The 18,694-nt window shown below is 41.1% G+C and overlaps 2 protein-coding genes across 2 annotated transcripts; one reads left to right on the top strand and one right to left on the bottom strand.

Annotated features, from left to right (window-relative positions):
- Positions 1 to 824: 824 nt before the first annotated feature.
- Positions 825 to 8,781, top strand: ccdc12 (coiled-coil domain containing 12). Its single transcript, XM_084942971.1, has 7 exons — positions 825 to 962; positions 4,178 to 4,251; positions 7,341 to 7,420; positions 7,552 to 7,613; positions 7,698 to 7,732; positions 7,845 to 7,921; positions 8,452 to 8,781. Exons 1-7 carry the CDS (start codon positions 879 to 881, stop codon positions 8,529 to 8,531), a joined length of 492 nt encoding a protein of 163 aa, XP_084799097.1. The 5' UTR covers positions 825 to 878; the 3' UTR covers positions 8,532 to 8,781.
- A 468-nt stretch (positions 8,782 to 9,249) lies between these two features.
- LOC146377624 (kinesin-like protein KIFC3) lies at positions 9,250 to 18,530 on the bottom strand. Its single transcript, XM_084942961.1, has 20 exons — positions 18,320 to 18,530; positions 17,964 to 18,086; positions 17,701 to 17,797; positions 17,406 to 17,557; positions 17,033 to 17,285; positions 14,967 to 15,139; positions 14,531 to 14,596; positions 14,108 to 14,245; positions 13,831 to 14,028; positions 13,422 to 13,595; positions 12,938 to 13,085; positions 12,700 to 12,830; positions 12,479 to 12,590; positions 12,224 to 12,405; positions 12,042 to 12,146; positions 11,827 to 11,957; positions 11,614 to 11,734; positions 11,357 to 11,486; positions 10,483 to 10,712; positions 9,250 to 10,368 (listed from the first exon to the last, which is right to left on the bottom strand). Exons 2-20 carry the CDS (start codon positions 18,063 to 18,065, stop codon positions 10,243 to 10,245), a joined length of 2,769 nt encoding a protein of 922 aa, XP_084799087.1. The 5' UTR covers positions 18,066 to 18,086; positions 18,320 to 18,530; the 3' UTR covers positions 9,250 to 10,242.
- Between the last annotated feature and the right edge of the window lie 164 nt (positions 18,531 to 18,694).

Below are 18,694 nucleotides of genomic sequence, written 5' to 3'. Positions count from 1 at the left end.
CGTTAGTCCTTAAAAACTGAAATAATACGTAGGTGAAAGATTCAAAACATTTACTCCTGCAAGTATGAGGGGTATACTGAAAAAAACACGGCTTTATCTTGAACAAAAAATAAATACACACTGGAATGTTTTATTTTGTAAAATATTACCTTACGGAATTACCGTAAATGACAATGTTTCCTCTCCGCTCTGTGCTGAATGCATGTCAGAAGTATGTTTGTCCCCTGACTGAGCAATAACATGGTTTATTGCACATGGTCAATTTATTGATTTATAAATCGTATCCCTCCTAGTTTTATGATCACCACCTTGGTAATTTCATTAACAGCAGCAGGTTTGTATTGTCATACACACTCTCGGTCAGGAGGATAGACAGGGTGAAGCTCGAGGCAGCTGTATTACCATGGCAATGGCCTACATTCCTAACCAGGACCTGTCACTGGGACCATCAGCAGGCAGGTCTGTGTACAAGTCCGTGTTTTACGTTTAATATATAAATATAGGTTTGTCAATATCGTTAAAATAGACTGAAATAAGCCATTCAAAGATAGCTTGTAAGCTGCTGGAAGTTACATTAGTTAAGGTACTTGATGATACAACTAACATAGACCCCATACATCTTATTTATAAAGTATTTTTTAATTATTTATTTGGGGGTCGCATTATTGTAAGCAAGAGTTTGGTTTTTAAGTAATTCTCGTTCAGATTTCAAGTCAAACTTACGGATGATTGTGTATTTAAAAATATGAACACAACAAATAACAAAATCACATGATGAGGCAAAAGGCATCGCAATCGATGTGCTCTATGGACTTCTTTTGTCCGATCAGGACAATGAGTAGATTTCAGAGAGAATCGAGCGGCGTGTGGCTAAAAACATGGAGCAAAGTGTTGGGTCGCTTCAGGAGCAGGCTCTAAAGAGGAAGGAGAGGCTAAAGGCGCTAAGAGAGAAACAGCTTCATGTAAGTTTCTTTTATGGCGTTGCCGGTATGTTGCAAAGTGTAGCACAGGCCACAGAAACCCCGTCATTTTGACACTGAGGTGCCGTTAGCAGACTTAGCTTTTAGCTAACATTAGCATACTCGTGTGTAAAATCAGCCTTATTTTTAGCCCGTAGCTTTGTTAGTGAGCTTGTCAACGTTTCGATAAATTCGTTTAAATGTAAACAGCTTTAGTAATTAATTGTTATTTTACTGGTATGTTTTGCATTTATTCTAATCTCATGTGATTGTTCTTGCACCGTGACATTCTCGTTGTGTTTTAGTTCAGTTTCATGTTAGGTCACTGCTAGCGTCGACAGTTAAATTAAAAGCGCTTCTCAAAGTCAGTTACAGTGATACTACATCAGATGCTGTACATTAACTACAGTCAGTTAGACTATAGATCATTTACGACCCAGTTTACAATACTGTGCAAGAGTCTTGGGCCATCATTTCTCCTTTTTGCTTCCACGGTGGAAGCTGTGTTATGGTTTGGCGCTGCAGGTCAGCCAGTGGTGTTAGGGATCTTGTCAAAGTTGATGGAGTTAAGAAAAAGGAAAAGTAGCATTTTGTTCCTCAATGCAAAATCATATGCAGAGTGTCTCATTGGGAACAGGTTTGCTTTTCAGCACGACAGAGATCTCAAAAAGCTGCCAGTGCATTAAAAATATCACTGGATGGAAAAACACACAACGAAGCACTGTCAGTCATACCAGATCTCAACATGAGGAGTGTGGGATCGTCTCGACAGAAACCAGAAAAAAAGGCAGAGCTTTACATGTCCTTCAAAAAGCCTGGAGAACTATTTCTGAAGACTACTTAAAGAAATGACAAGAATGCTTTCCGAAGAGAGCTCGGGCTGTGTTGAATAAAAGGGGTCATACCAAATATTGACTTTCAAGACTGTTAGAATTGTGCAAACTGTGCTTTCTTATTTTCCTATTAACATATCAAGACATGAGGGTGGCTCAAAACTTGGGTGGGTATTCACTTCTGAAAAACGTTGTCCACAGCTCGTTCATTCTAATCTTTCTTAACAATACATAAAATAAAAGAAATTAAGCATAAATGGATAAATATTCTTCATCACAAACTTCAACCTCAAACACTCATGTAAATAAAGAAATTGAAATGAGTACCACAGTATCACCAAAAGTTAATTCTGTTCATCTGGACGTAGCGTTTTCAGTGGGAGAAACGTTTCATCACTCATCCAAGTGACTTCGTCAGTCTCAGCTGAGTGCAGGTTTTCCCAATCTTATAAACCGTACATTTGCATAATGACTGAAACTAGCACCACTGAAGGAACAATGGGCTGGGAGGTCAGATACCACAGTATCGAGCCAAAGTTCAGGTTTTATTTGTCATATAAAGGTAACAATGCCACATTACTACCGGCAATGAAATTCTTAGGCTCAGAGCTCCCTCAGAATAGCGCATAGAAATGTAAAGTTGCAGATAAGTAGCATTTGGATAAAAATAAAATAAACTATATAAATAAAGAAAATATATTTACTAAAAATACTGTAGCAGCTTTAGTGCGGAATTAATGGTATATACATGTAGAGTGTATCAGTGAATCAGGTAAGTGTTAGTGTATGTTTGTGTTGAGCACCCTGAGGAAGAAGAAAACAATGATGATTGCCACTATAGTCTACATTTATCAAATCACTATACTGTAGATGTATAAACAAACAGTTTTCAGATATTGTTTGTTTCTCATTTACCAATACTGATGCAGTGTAAATGAAACAAAAAATAAACTTGCTAGTTAAAAAAAATGTATCATTTATGGTGAAAGTTGGAGAAACCTTGGTTAAAAAAATACGGTAGGGTAAATTCGGACTCCCTGTTATTTGGAGGATTTTGAGTAAAGTATGCAGGTACCTCAGTTTTATTAAATATGCCGAGAATAAATCAAAGCAGTCAGTTGTGTAGTAAATTTAAGCAGTGTGTTAGATGTGTTTGAGAATGAGTTCTTCATCAGAACTGATGCTGCATTTGCTTCAGCACACCTCGGCTCTTGGACTACAGGACTCAGACGGGGATGTTGCACCAGATTTTCTGTCACTCCTCCACAGGGCTGCAGTCTGTGTTGAACAATTTAAAGGTTACGCAATCATTGTCCGCCACTATGGCAGAGTTTCAATTCTAGTTATGAATTCATTTTGCAACAGGAAGGCCCATTCAATGCGACAGCTACTGTTTTGGAAGCTGGATCACAACTTTCACTAAGCAAACGTTATCTAGTTTTGCTAGCAAGGGCCGATAAATGATCATTGACATTCCTGCAGTGTGTCGTTGTTTTCCGTTTGTGCTGCGCTTCAAGAATGAGCTAGTACCCTGAATTGTTCTAGAAGGTGGTCAGGAAGTCTCTTCAGGAAAATGTAAGCTGGGAGTGGTTTGATATCCTTTGTTGCAAGATGTGACATGGGCTCAATATTGTGCTTTCGGAATTTCTGCAAGCCTGTTTCATTCTTCACTTACACTGTTGTTTACAAATGAAAGGTTTAGTGTGTGACACCATCTCAGATGCATCATGACTAGAAACAAAGCTTTAAATGATCAGGATGAGTAATCAGAGTTGGATTTGTGGGGCTGATTTTAAATTACACATAGGTGTAAATGTAAGTGCGAATGTTTGTCTTTCTCTATGTGTTAGCCCTGCGACAGACTGGCGACCTGTCCAGGGTGCACCCTGCCTCTTGCCATATTGTAGTTGGGATAGGCTCCAGCAACCAACCCCCCTCCCGCGCAACCCTGATAAGGATAAGCATAAGAGAATGGATGGAGTTCTCAGGGTTTATGAACTACTTCTCCTGAATAGCTCAGTGTCAAGAAATAATGCAGCTTAAAATGTAAATTCATTATTTTACTCTCAAATGACGAGTGACAACAAGCAGATATTAGTTTGTTTTTCTATGCAAACAGCACCATGTTTTTCTATGGTGCTGGAGCTAAAATGACCACATACATACCTTCACTTTCACCAGCCACTGCCAACACATTTCGTTGTAAATATGTATATGTAAATAATATAAAAGAAAAAATAATCTTCATTTTCTTATCATATGTTACAAAATGATTCTTCAGGGCAGATTACAATAATTTTTTAGTGTTTTTTTTTTTCTAGTTTGTACTCTAAGAATAATGAACAATTAATGCCGGTAATGTTAATAACTTTGATGTCCTTACAGGGGCGAGAGCAGGACGATGGGGAGCCAGAGAGCAAAAAAGCCACATTAGAAGAGGCCACTCAAGAGAAACACAGGTTGGTTCGCTGCACCTCCCACCGAAAACAAAAACGCCTGTTATCTTTTAAATATTCGTCATAAAAGCTTGTCACTGCGTCTCCACTCGTTACTGTTACTCGCCCCTTTAGCTGAGGCTTTTTAAGCTGTGCAAACGGAACTGAAACTGACTCACAAGTACATCATCAGAGCATTTATCTGCCCTTTATCTAGACACCAATGCATGTCTTGGTGTAAGTTGTGAAATGCACTATTTACACTTGGCTGGATCCCAGCCTTGTGCTAGTAGCTGCTCAAATAACCTTCAACTTATGTGCGTTTGTTTGTAGGAAGGAGCAGCCATCTTTCCTGTCCTACAGGACCTTTTTTCCATTGTTTATATTTAATGACTGCACTGACGGCACCAAGGGAGTGCCTCTGTTTTTCCTCCAGTCCAACAGGGCAGATCTCTTTCATGCGAATGAGAAACTCGCTGTAGGGTTAAGAGCCTAACTTGGACATTTGTCTGCAACGAAGGCTAATTATTGCTCAATGCAGTCTGGAGGCTTTTTTTCTTTTTCTTTTTTTTATGTTTCAATTTGAGACTCATCTTTAGCAGGGTGCCAGTGTAATGTATCTTGGGATTGGTATTAAAATTTCATGGGGCATCAAATGACTAAACGAATGTATGAGGGAACAAAACAATCAAAATGTTTGTCCCAAGGTTATTCCAATTTTAATTTGTGAGAGCTTCACCAGTTTCAAATGTCAAAATGAATTCATTAAGATTGCAAAGAACCTTTTAGCTTCCTGTGTGATATCATGCATTCCTCCAAGCCTGTTCCACAAAAGGCACCAACCAAACCAAGCAGCTTTTCCTGTTAGATCTTGTTAGGTGTCAGGGTGTTTCCCTGTCTTTTCTTTTTTTTTTTAAAGATAGGTAAGTAGATTTAGAGTTCTTGGAAATGGCAAACAAGTTTTAAGAAATCTGAACTTGGAAATATTGTTGTTACATGTTAGTTTTTTGTTTTAATTTCACGTTTAAATTAAAGGAATTCTGGTAGCCTGGAGTTATTTTTACTGGGGTTTGATGAAGCAGATAGCTTTATCAGTGCAAACATTTGAACACACTGCTGCACCTCCTCCTTAAAAACAGTTCACTCTAAACATTTTGAGAAAGCCAGACTTCGACCAGAGCTCTGAATTTATCACAGGTTCTCTTTGATTCTACGGTGTGCTTGAAGTGGAAATGTGTAAACACTGTCAAAAGGTTTGGAAGTGTAAAACTAAGAGACAGTCAGGAACAAAAAGCTTTTGAAGGGCGAAAATTTACATGAACTCTTTGTCCTGTTTTTTTGTTCTGCTAAAGGGGGTGTGGGGTTGGAGGGAGGCGGGGGGAGGATTCCTGATAGATTAGTGGGTTATAATTCCCTCGAGTCGCAGCACAGTTTGTCTGTGACAAACCCTCTTAAAAAAATAGCACAAAATCCCTGTGATAGACAGGTGACCTGTCGAGGTGTATCCCACCTCTCACCCAGTGACGGCTAGGATAGGCTTCAGCACCCCCACGACGTGGTCCTCAGATGATGACGCTGATGTTTCCTTTCTTCCCACTTACCTTGATGTTGCTCCCTACAGGAATTATTTTTTGTATTTTTGGAACTTTGCGTGCCACTTTAGCTCCATTCTTAGAGAGTAGAGATTAGAATTACTTTGTGCTTGACGTTGTGACACTTATCCACCCTTTCCTCTGGCCCCGTATATACGTTAATTATTTAAACACAGTATAATGCATAATTTAGTTGAGGATTGTGCTAAATGTGTTCATGTTTCTTACATGTTGCAACATGTTTTGGGCTACGTTTGTGCCTGTTTAATAGCTTGTTAATTGTAGAAAGCTGTCAGAAGATGAGGGGTGACAGAAGAGCTCCAACCCAAGCTTCAGGATGCCTGAGGAAGACATGTTGTGCTATCATTTTGAAAGCATTTCTATTTATTTCAGTTTTACGTGATGAAGGCTGATAAATGACTGCTTCTACTAACCTTTGAAGTGTATTGTGGCTGCTAGGAAAACCTGCTCTGCTTGCTTTTAAAGCAGTTTATCAATATACCTCTGCATATCACATAAATTTTACTGCAGTAACGATGTTTTAAATAAAGATGACATGTTAAGCTCATTACCAGGTCCATATTTTTAGTTGTAGATGCTCCTACAATAGCTTTGCATGATTAACTATTTCAAATAGTCGTTTTTTACCATATACTAGACTTTTGTGCACTCTTTGAGCTGACTTTCTTCTCATTGGGTGCCTTTTGCAAAGATGCAACGATTTAAACAGCAGGCCGTGCTCCTTTCAGATAAGTGCAACAGAATGTCTTATTTCTATTTGTTGTTTGCAGTTTTAATGCTAAAAAAAAGTCCCTTTTAATAATCAGCTGGACAAACCAGCACAGTGCCCCCTTAAAACAGCCCCTTCAAGGTCTGATATGCTGGAGGTAGAGAAAGAGAGATGTGTGAATTAAAAGTGGACCTCAGGCGTCCAACCACAGAACATGACTAGCATTTTTGCCCACACCCATACAAGGCATTGGTCTGTCTTTTGGCAGCAGCGGGAGTCTGATGAATGCATCAAGAGTGTACGCTCTCAAGCTTCATCACAAATCCATGTTAAGCTCAGAGCAGCTGATAACTCTCTTGGTCGGTGCTTGGGCAGACGGTAGTTTACCTCTGCCTCTGGACCCTCGGTTTAATCTGCAGAGATGTCAGCTAAGCTTGCCAACAATTCCTCCATGTGGAGTTGTGATGAAAGACGGTATAATTCAACATCAAGGGAAGAATTCCTCAGCTGTTTGCTGCTCTCCTGCCCGGCGGCAGGTGGAACATGTTAATCAGAAGTGTTCACGGGAATAAAGAGGGACATTATACCCAACCTTCTTTAGACATTAGATGTGCAGCTGTGTAGGGACTGCAGATGGTCTTTTATGCTCTTTAGTCTCCGGTGGAGTATATTTGCCTACACTGCCACCTCCTGGAGGTCCAGAGTGTGGGTTAATGGTATGAAAAAAAGCATTTTTAGAGCATTCAGACTTCTAATAGTCGTATCACATTAAGTGGAATTTTTTTCCACAGAGAACTGAAATTGAGGAATTATGCTCCAGAGGATGAAGAGCTAAAGGAAAGACAGGTGCCTAAAGCCAAACCAGCATCAGGTAAGAAATCTTCAATTAAAGGCGACCTTTAAAAAAACATTTAAAAAACCCTTTTTGGTGTCAATGCTGCCTTACTGATTGTAGTTTTGACTCCTGTTGGCTATATAATGATACATATTTATTGTTTGCAGTGGAAGATAAAGTAAAAGATCAGTTAGAGGCAGCTAATCCAGAGCCCATCATTGAGGAAGTGGTGGGTACCCCTGTGTAAATGTGAGTTTTCTTCACTGAAGCATTTTTATCTGCCATGTTGAGTTTTTTCTTTTTCTTTCTTCAGGATTTAGCCAACCTTGCCCCAAGAAAACCAGACTGGTAAGACCTGTTTTCAAAATAGCTTTCCAAGCTGTATGGTGCATGATGAACTCTTGGTGTATTTTAAGATATTTCGTTAATGACTTTTTAAAAATTGTAATTCTGGATTTAGGGATCTAAAGCGCGATGTGGCAAAGAAGCTGGAGAAGTTGGAGAGGAGAACACAGAGAGCCATCGCTGAGCTCATCCGTCAGTATTTCCTGTTATGTTTCTGCCTTTTATCACTACATTTTCGTGAAGCCACAGAGATGACGGTGCCTGAGCTGGGCATAATTTATTAGGCTAATTGCTCTGTGGTTGACAGACTCTGTGGAGGCTTGAAGCTGTCTGATAACATCAGAGGTGATCATAACTGATGAGTGATTCTAAAAATAGGCAAAATGAGAGAATACATCACAGGTTTAAGTCGAGTAGGAGATTTCCCATATTTTTATTGCGCGTAACTGATTACTGAAGACCTTTATTTAAAAGCATTTAAAGTACAGGAAGCCTGGTTTTGTTTTAATGTGTATTAGGGACAGGTTTGTATTGTATGTTATTTCATCAAAAATAATCACATACATCTTTAAAAGTTAGTTTTAAATATCATTATTCTCCTGTGATCTACAAGGCTGAAAAAGATCTTACCTGGAAGATGGAAAACATTGTCTTAAGCTTATGATCAGAGGATGCGGTCAATGAATGAGTCAGATTGAGTGTTTGTGTGTGTGTCTCTCCAGGCGATCGTCTGCGAGGCCATGAAGAGGAGTTGGCCGGAGCCGTTGGAGCCGTCGGAGCAGAGGCGGGAGATTCAGACTGAATCCAAGATGTGACAGAAAACGAGACTAAACAGAAAATGCCCAAGATTTGCTGCAGCAGTCACATCTGGGTTGTGCATACATAGGTGGATGATTTAATTGTGCAGGGAGTAAAGCAGTGTTTCCTGTCAGGTCTTCATGCGAGTCATAGCTTCTGTCCTTGTAATACATTCTGTATATGTGGTTTTTTTTGGAGATGCATTATTAATGTAACGGCCAATATTTTGTAAAATTAAAATATTGTTTTTTAAATTGCTGTCTATTTCATTTGTAGTTTTTGCTGCCTTAAAAAAAACTGAGGAAAACAGACAAATGTAAATATAAACATAAAAACAAAATGCAGTGATTTGCAAATCATAATCTCGTAAACTGATGTTTCCATAGAACATAGAAAACATAAGTTTAAACTGGATAATAGCATCTAAATGACATTGATATGTCTCTTGCATCTTATTTACATCAGTTCATTTCAATTGTATTTGATATTTTTTCTTTTTTTTTCTCCACCCCTGGTGAGCCTGAATCGGATAAGTGTAAGGAAATGGATTGATGGGCAAAAAGACACTACACTACAGAGGCTCTGTGCCTCACATTGCACCTATTGCTTGGTCCTCCGTAAATGGTGTTCCATCGACATTTGACCAGAGATGTAAGAGCTACAACAGAAAATCCAAATGGAGATGGCATGTCAAATGCTACTGAGCATCAAATAAGAGAAAGAACACTTAAACACACATTTATTCAGAAAATGTTCTGAAAAGCATCATTTAGTGACACCTAAGCACTCATGGTAGTTACTGCAACACTAATGTCTTGCTACATTTGACTCAAAAGTTAGTTTTGAATCAGTGGGTGATAACATGACAAACAGTTATGAACAATAAGCTGTATTTTTGGTATGACATTCACTACTGCACGGACCTGAACTGAAATGCTCCTATCCTTTCACAATAAAGTGCATCTTCGATTTCAATAGGCCCAAACTGTCTCCTCGAGAAGGAGGATATTGCACAGCTGATTATTTTACCAGTCTAATACAAGGCCACCTGCTCCCTCCAACAGCTTCCCTCTTTACACAAAACTCTTATCAAAGATCTAAAAAGAAATTCAGTCACTGCTCATCTGAAACTCACACAAAAAAAACTACACAAACGTGACATAAATGTCATTGATATGAATAATAGACTCTCCTACACACTACAACCTTCAAAAATGTACCACATTGGCGACAAAGCCTACAAACTACAGACATTTATAGCAGAATGACTAATACTGCAAAAAGTGAAGTGCTGATATTGTGGCTCTGGAAGCTTATCAAACCTGTATGAGCAGGTTTGTAGCTCTAAACACTGATGATCACAGGAAATGACAGATCCTGGATTTTTGCATTTAAGAAACTGAGCTAGAGTGATCAGAGGAAGCATCAAAGTTCTGACAGTGGGACGAGTTAGATGATGTTTTGGCACTCGGAGTGGAAGAATAAATACGCCTGCATGCAGATTTTAATAATAATAAAGGGAACAGAAGGAGAAAATGGCAAAGTGGAGAATAAAATCCTCAATACTTAACCTTGATTGCAGGCTGGCATTTGGTGCCAAGTAAGACGCCTGCAGATTTAGCCCTTGAGCACGATTGCTCGTAATCTTGTTGATAGTGTGGAGTTTTCATTTGCTGGTACTGACTGATTCATTCATTGCTAGTGGTTCAAGGCTGTCAGTCACACTGTCCTCCACCTGATTCAATCTTCCTGGCAGCAGGACCCAGTTCCACCTTGCACACCCTCTGAGCAAACTTCAGCGAACACAAGGTCTCTCCCGCATTACTCTCCAGAGCAGAAACCTTTAGTAAAACAATTTGAACAAAAATGATGCTCCTTATAAGAATTTATATTTACTGTAAATGATCACAGGCTTATAAATCAGGTATTAAGTAGGACTGGAGCAGTAATCTTACCTGCACAACCATGACAGTCTTGCTGCCCTTTCCCAGGGAGTCTTGCAATAAATAAGTAAGACGGGAGTTCCTGAAGGGGATGTGGGTCTGCCGAGCCCTAAGTGCCTGAATTACGTCTCCCAGTGCCAGCAAAGAGCGGTTAATATTCTGGGCCTCTTTCAGCCTCTCTCCCTCTGCACCGGACTTCCACACCCTCTCCGAGCCAGCCAGGTCCACCAGGTTCAACTTGCCTGGGGAGCGAAAAAGTAATGTCAGCAATAAAGTCAGTCATTCCGACAAAGACTCATACCAGATGTTTGTCTTATACACTTAACCCCTGCTTCTCATCCCAACCTTTACTCACTGATACCCGTGTGAAGAGACAGTTTTACAGGGTAAATTCACAGCCTGCCCTCACCTAAATTTAAAGTAGGTATTAGACTGTAAACCATGATAATAAGTGATATTAAGTGGCTTGGACGAGTCAAAACTCCATTTTCTGTCAGAGTAAAGATGTTTAATTACACATTTAATTCCTGAGATATCTAAATGTAAGATAAAGGAAGTGACATTTCACTAACACATCTACAAGATAAATATTTTTCTACATGACAAATGTGTAAAATTACAGAAAGACTTCTGGTAGCTCACTGCTGCAACTGTCCATCAATCATAAAACATAAAATAGCATAAATGGCTGTGGGGGTGGACTTGAAAAAACTTGAAAAACAATACAGGTAAAAGTCCAAAAATGTATTCCCTCCTTTATATTTTCCAAAGCCGTCCAGCGGGCTGGATTGGAGTTTTTGATGTGCTGATTCTGACCCCCGCACCTTATGTTTGACACCCTTGTGTAAACGTTCCATCTTAAAGCAGAAATGCATTAATAGCTGACCTGTGGTTTTGGAACCAGTGGCGAGGTCAGTGCCCTGAACAGTGATACAAAGCAGGGCATGGGAGCGGGAGCTGTGCTGGTTCATCTGAGTGCCAAAGGTAATCCTGTTCCTTCGGGCTGTTGCTAGAATCTGGATTAACACACAATCAATTGGCATAAGTGTAATCATTTTCTAATGCTGAATCATAATTCAAAAAATTGCATCTGTGTGGGTGTTTGAAAACAAATAAAAAGAAGAGAAGCAAACATTTTTTTACCTTTTTGATGTGCTGAAAGCTCTTTACCTCGATGACCCTGAGGCCCGGCACGTGCAGCTGTCCTGTTCCATCTGGGTTGATCTTTATGTCCAGTTTCTCTCCATCTTTACTCAGCAGGTCTCTAAAATACAAAATACAAGTAGCCACATCTACAAGTGGTAGTTATTATTTAGCTAAGGCTCTATCGAAAGAAAAAAAGGAGGAAAGCTGTACCTTAGCACCTCATTGTAGATCTCCACAGAGCTGACTGTGACACTGTAAGACCACATGTCCTTCCTCTCCTCAATCTCACTGAAGAGATGTTTCAGTGCTCGCTGGTTGATACCTGGGTTTTCCACAGTACCCTGGAAATAAAAAGGGTACTTAGCTTGTATATTAAATCTTTAAATGTCTATTATGAGTAGCACGTACAGTAATCAGTGTTTTACCTCCATAGTGTAGGTTTTTCCAGAGCCCGTCTGTCCGTAAGCAAATATGCAGACGTGGTATCCATCGATGCAGGACGTCACAAGAGGTTCAATCTCCTGGAAGACCTGAGGAAACCAAAATAAAGGTTAGCGGTCTTCCCGCTGTACAATAATACTTCCTTCACACGTGTCATCTTTATTACCTCTTCCTGTGTGGACTGTGGGTGGAAGACTTTGTCCATTTCAAAGATGCGAGCCTTTCCTTTGCTCAGCACCGTGAGCGAGGACTCGTTGTTGGGGTCCGTCGTCACGACCACCGAGTGGTCCTCCTCGTGCTGGTCCTCCTTTAGCACTGGCTTCACGCGACACAGCACGCGAATGTTGCCTGCAAACAGGGAGCTCACTCAGTGATGCTGATTTTACTTGGTGCAGCCAGTTTGAACCTTTCAGTGTTATACCTTTAAGCTCCACCAGCTGCTCGTGATACTTCCTGCGCAGTGCGACTTCTTTCCTGTATTTCTCCAGGAGATCTTTGTTGGCTTCAGACATCTCACTAATAGCAGCTGAAATCTGCAACATCAAAAGACAAAAAAAAAACCCAAAAACCCTCCATCATGAAACTTTTTGATTTGGTCAGATAGGCAAATTTATTAAACGTAGTTCTCAAGGCACCATATACCTGTTTTTTTGCTTCGCTGATAGCTGCTCCATAAAACTCCGAGAAATTTCGAACCTGGCTCCTCAGGCTGGCGTAGTCTGTCTTCATAGAGCGTAAAGTTGGAGGAAGTGATGTCAGACGCTTCTGCAAGCCTGACAAAAGGCAAAAAAAATCCAGTTTGTTCAAATCCAGTTGCTTTTTCATTTAAATTTCTCATGGAGAAACCAAGAGTTCTTTTCCTGGAGGTTCAGTTACTCACTGAAGAATTGGTCCTGCAGGTTCTGAAAGTGTTCTGCTGAGCAGTTTGCAGCAGCCTTCACAGCCTCCTCCTTCCTCTCCTCCAAGTGGCCGATCTCTTTCAGCAGCTCCTCTTTCAGTTTACTGATTTCTCGTTCATACGCCGCAATCTGTAAGAGGTTCAGCAGAGCAGCTTGTCAGTCTGTGAGCTCGACTGCTGCAGTATGTGCAGATTCTGCTCTGCAATCAGTTCATCTGTCAATGAAACTGTGAATTTCCAGCAGCAACACAGAAACATCCTCCTTCTGACTTTGATTATCTATCCTGTGATGATGTGTTAACTAAACAGGGTGTTTTTTGATTTATACCTCTTTTTTGGAACTTCTTCCACCCAACAGCTAACAAAGGTAATTCATTTCTTTATTTGCTGCTGCCTGTGACAAAAGCTCAAACATTGGTGGAGCACATTGTCCCTACTTGTGCAAACTGCTGCCAGTGTTTGTCACCTTGTGTTGCAGATTACAGCTGTATTCGTCTGACTTCCTGATCTGTTCCTCCAGCTGTTTGCACCGCTCATTCTGACCGGACAGCCTTTCGGACAACAACTCATTCCTCTGTCTGGCTTTGGTTAGCTGCTTTACTGTGGCTGGAGATTCCACCTCCACGGTCTGCGTGACATACTGGCAGAGAAGATGCATCTAGTTAGTGGCATTTTCTCTAAAATAATATGAAAAGATATTGTCAGTATACCCAAATCAAATTATCTACATTATTCATTCTTTATATGTGTGTTTCTACTCAACAATATAATTACGAAATCAGTCACAAAGCATTTCTGTCATTTTCTTCATCATCTTGAAAAGTTTATGGCCATTGTTCAAATCCATTTAAAAAATTCTCCAAAATAAGATTTACCTTAATAACTGGCTCCTTGCCTCGCTCTCTATCCAACTCCAGCTGTAGGTCTCTCACTCTGTCCTCTCTCTTCCTCAGCTCCTCGCCTCTTCTCCACTCGCTTTGTTCGCTCCGTCGCTCCATTTGCGACAGCTGCTCAGCACGCTGCTGTAGGGAGAGCTCCAGCTGCTGCACTCTGCCACGGAGGTTCTCATTTTCCTAAAGCAAAGTAGATTACAAGTGTAAGAAGGCCTAAACTGAATGTCTGTGAGCACTCAGCTGCGCTGGTCCCTCTCACCTTGATGAGCATGGTGCTCGACTGGGAGGGGATGGTTGAGAGCTGCTGCAGGAGGCCTTGAGTTACGCTCAGGCTCTGTTTCAGACTCTCATTCTCTGCTGACAGACACAGGACCCGCTTCTCCGAGTCTGTGGCCCCCTGAGGACATGAAACATAAGGCTGAGGACCAACATATTAACAGAAAAAATCCCATCATTTATCAGAAAAAAATGACCTTTTTCTGATAAATGTCTATTTAGTATATGTATACATTTAGGTCAATGTTTTTTTTTTAAGTAATTTCTAGTTAAGGTTTTGTACAAGGCAAGCAGACCACTGTTTGGCTATTTTTAACTTGGTCGTGTGGCAGCTCAGCTGATGAAGTGGACACTCACAAAGACTTGAGAAATGATTAAGTCAATAGTTTGACCGTGCAGCTCTTACAGTGGCTGTTCTCAGTCTTGACAGCTCCTCCTCACGCTCCTCGATGCAGCTCTTCAGCTCATCAATCTGTGCAAAATTACAAAACCGTGTTTTTTACAGACATTTAAAACTAAAATGTATTTTTATTACATGCAACATAATGTGAAGTTGATGATTTATGTGCACGTATTTTTTTACTTTTTATACTTTGTGATATATTTTGAGAGACCCTTCCAGAAAGGCAGCATAGAATAGATAACAGAACGACAGCGTAACACCCAAGAGGATATGTTTGTGCTTTAACTGGATTAGCCTTTTTCAGTATATACATGCATTCATAATAAAACAAAATCTAAAAACTCACTGAAACTTAAAGAGCAACTTTGGATTTCAGGTGGCATTTTTTTCTTGCTTAAATTGGTCTAGCCTAGGAGCTAACTAGTAAGGAGTGGTCTACCTGCTGTTGAAAGGTTTGTATTCGAGAGTGTCTGTCCCTTTCCTTCTGCTCCAGCTGGGAGTGCAGCAGACGGAGTTCTCCTCTCAGCCTACTCCTCTCACCCTGCAGACCGTGCAGGGACTGCACCAGCCTGTGAACCCCAGCTTGTGCCCCTTCATCACTACTAGACTCACCTGGTGGACACAAATAACATCCATTATAATCATCAGCCTAAGCGCAAACTAGGTCTTTGTAAACATATTAATGTTATGCCAGTCACAAATAGTCAGAATCAATAACATCTGAACTTCCACTCACTCGTTTTCTTTTTTAAATGCAGTAATTTTAATTTAATACCACTTCTACAGTGCACCTAAAAGCTTCCAAGTGACTGTAATATTAATGAAAATGAAAAGTGTGCTGAAAGCTCCCTCACCCACCATGTGAAAAATGCAACAACCTATTTAAAAAAAGAGCCTATTGTCCAACAAGAACCTGAGCTGCATGCCCGACAGCTTTTAATCGCTTTCCTCCTCCTCAATGATTCATCGGGTTCTGTCACATCTAATTTTCCCTGCTGGGCTCTTTGCTAATTTTATCAACGCATTATGTCAGATTTCATTGCTGTATCAAAAAGAGGTGGTGGTGCAAGATATTGAAAAACAAAAAGGAGACGAGGCCACAGCTGTGAATTAGTGGTGCAGGCGTAAATGTGTTGGCAAGCACTTGAGTCTGCAGAGGTACTAATGTAACAATGTCAATTTTAAGACAGCAGCTTGAAATGGTGCATGAAAATGTATGTTAAACTCTGATAAATGTCATCTGCATGCAGGGCAAACCATTCGGTTTAAATACTGAATGAAAGATCACAGACAAAGATACAAACTGGTTTACCTGCTGCACACCCAAGAGGCACAGAACCAGTCCTGCATGACACTAAACAAACAAACCAGACAGACTTGTAACCCTGGGACGTAGGCCTTGGGCTATTTTTAGTCCAACACGTTTACACGTGCTGCCTAGCATGTGCCCGACCTTGTAAGTGCATTTGCAGGAAATAAAACAGCACTAACAGCCCTGTTTTATTCATGACAAAGAGTCACTGAGTCGCTACACAAGTACCACAAAGTCTCACCGCATACTCACGTATCTTTATGCAGAAACTACAGAGCCAGCACGCAAGGCCTTAAACACGCCTACTTATAGAGATGCTTATAATCTGGTTTGGGTTATCATGCATATTGAGGTATTCCTCTGAGGCTATATAAGTGAGCTTGAGATCTACAGTTTCACAGAGCTGTTAACAACCTGACCATATGCACAACACCAAGGGAGAGAATACACTGCTGCGATGTCACGAGCCATCTGGTCAAATCTGAAGCACATCAGATACAAACATCTAAAGCTCTGCGGTCAGTTGCAGCTGTACAGTGTTTGTCTGGCTTCTGTGACATCATTACTGCCAAACGTCTTGCATCCTAATAAATCTGATTAACCTGTTTTTCTACAAAAGTGCTGCCTCGCATGTACTTTGTGTTCCCAGTTAGATAAAATCAAACTCTTTTCTAAAGCTGGGTAGGTGGACAACTTAAAAGGCACACACCCACATTAAATGTAGTTGAACTACATAATACCCCATGACAATGAATCAAAACACTTAGTCATCATGCTTTAAATCTCTCGTTCTCAATGCTCTTCACATTTTTTAAGCAGTAATGGAATATTGTAGAATTTATTTTCTCCACTGTAACAGAGAGAACATGAGCCCTGTCTCATTTAAAATACAGAACCCAGTCCATTCGTTTTCATTCATTGTCCTGCTAATTCATCTTCCTCCAACTACCCACTCTGGAATCTCATAAATCTACCTTCAGACATGTGCAATTTTCACCACCTCTTTTCCCACCAGCTGAGTGGATGGGTTTATTGAAACAGCCCCTTGACCTTTTCCTCATTTTTGCCTCACACACTCCATGACAATACACCGCAATCTCACGTTCCCCTTATGTTCCCTTCCCCCATCGCTCCTTCCCTCCCCCCTCTATCACATCTCCTCCTTTTCTCCAACCTCATCCCAGCTCTCTCACCCTCGCTCAGTGGACTGGGGCACTGTTGCTGGCTGATGGCCTCTTCCAGACTGCTGATGATGCTGTTCTTGTCCCGGAGACGCTGGCGGTAGGAGGCTCGGAGAGCCTTCATCTGGCGGCGGTGCTGGACTCGGTGCCTCTTCAGCTGGACCCGGTACTGGTCAGCCTGCTGCTGCAGTTGCTGGAAATGGGAGTACTGCTCCAGAAAACTCAGCAAGTGGGACATCACTGCCACCAGGGGAGACTCTGCCAACTATGCAGCAAAGAGCACACACAAACACACGCACATAAAGCTTAATAATGTGCAGAGTGCCCCGGTTTGGGGAAATCGAGCTCGTGTTATTCTGTCCTACATCAGTTGGACACTTGTTACCTTTCCTGTTGTTTCGAGCTGAACCTGGGAAGCTCTTCTCTTCTCAGCATCCTGCTTGAAAGATAGAAAAGCGGCCAGAGGAGTGCAAGCTGGGATGTCAGGGGCGTCTTCCTCATCTTCATCGCTCATTTCATCTGTGTCACTGCTGCTGCCTGGATGACATCGCATCACACAAGCAATAGAGTCAAGGAATGTATGTACTTATTGATCTCTTGTAGACAAAAATAAAAGTGTTATTCCTAAATACTTTCATTTTATGGTTAAAAATGCCCTGAAAGACTATTTGAGCACCCACTTGATTCACTAAAGCGAGCACAAGCTTTTTTTCCCACTTTGGGGGTGTGGCCATCTCTCCTCCTGCTCCCTGTTTCCATGGAAACAGGTCCTGGCTCCTGAGCACAGCATCATATATAAGAGTCAGTAACACAGTAAAATAGACATGCATACAGCAGCATTGTATACATCCTTTGTTAGTGAGCTTATGGCCTGCGTGTTCCCCCCCATTTATTTATTTCAATAGAGAACCCCCGAGGCTGGACACGATATGGCTAGACGTACATCTGGGGAATCTCCACACGCCCCTTCCAAGGCTTCCTCCTCCTCCTCCTTCTTAAAGACAGTGTAGAAGATGTAGACCAAAAGGGAGTAAAAGGCATACATCTCCACGCTGCCCAAGAGTCTCTATAGATGACAAATGAGCTCATTAATAGCACGCATCTTTACAAAGGTGGAGAAAAGCAGAATTTTATTTTTGTACTCTTATACTAACGAAACATTTAATATCAATGATTGTTAAAGGTTACATAATAACAAAATCTAGTGCAAATACACAATGACTTCTACAGAGGTGAAACATTGTTTCTATTGTAACAATCGCTCTGTTCCATCACAATAAAACGCTTCGACTTCTTTACCTTATCAAATGAATTCTCTTTGGTGTCGACTCTCCGACATTCCAATCGTTCGTATTCCACTTTCAGCTTCCATCTGTATTCCCAGTGATGACTCTTCCCATGCAGCTCTTGTTCTCAGAGCTGCAACAGCATCTCACAGCTGTGTGCAGCTCCTCTGTGCCTCCTTCCCAACCGTCCTCTCCTCTCTCCTCCCCTTTGCTCCATCTACAGGCTGCATCTGCAGCGAGCATGCTCAGTGCAGTTTCCCGATGCGCTGCAGTGGTGAAGTGATAGATACAGGCAGTCATGGAGACAGATTGAGGTTGTAGGTTTGATGCCAGCGGTCGCAGTCAGGGGTGACAGTGACCATAAAAGGTCCTCGGAAAAATCAGAAGC

The sequence above is a fragment of the Perissodus microlepis genome, chromosome 11, assembly GCF_051167445.1.
Source record: "Perissodus microlepis isolate ML-2025 ecotype Zambia chromosome 11, ASM5116744v1, whole genome shotgun sequence".
In the NCBI taxonomy this organism is placed as follows: domain Eukaryota; kingdom Metazoa; phylum Chordata; class Actinopteri; order Cichliformes; family Cichlidae; genus Perissodus; species Perissodus microlepis.
This window is presented reverse-complemented; position numbering and strand designations above follow the sequence as displayed.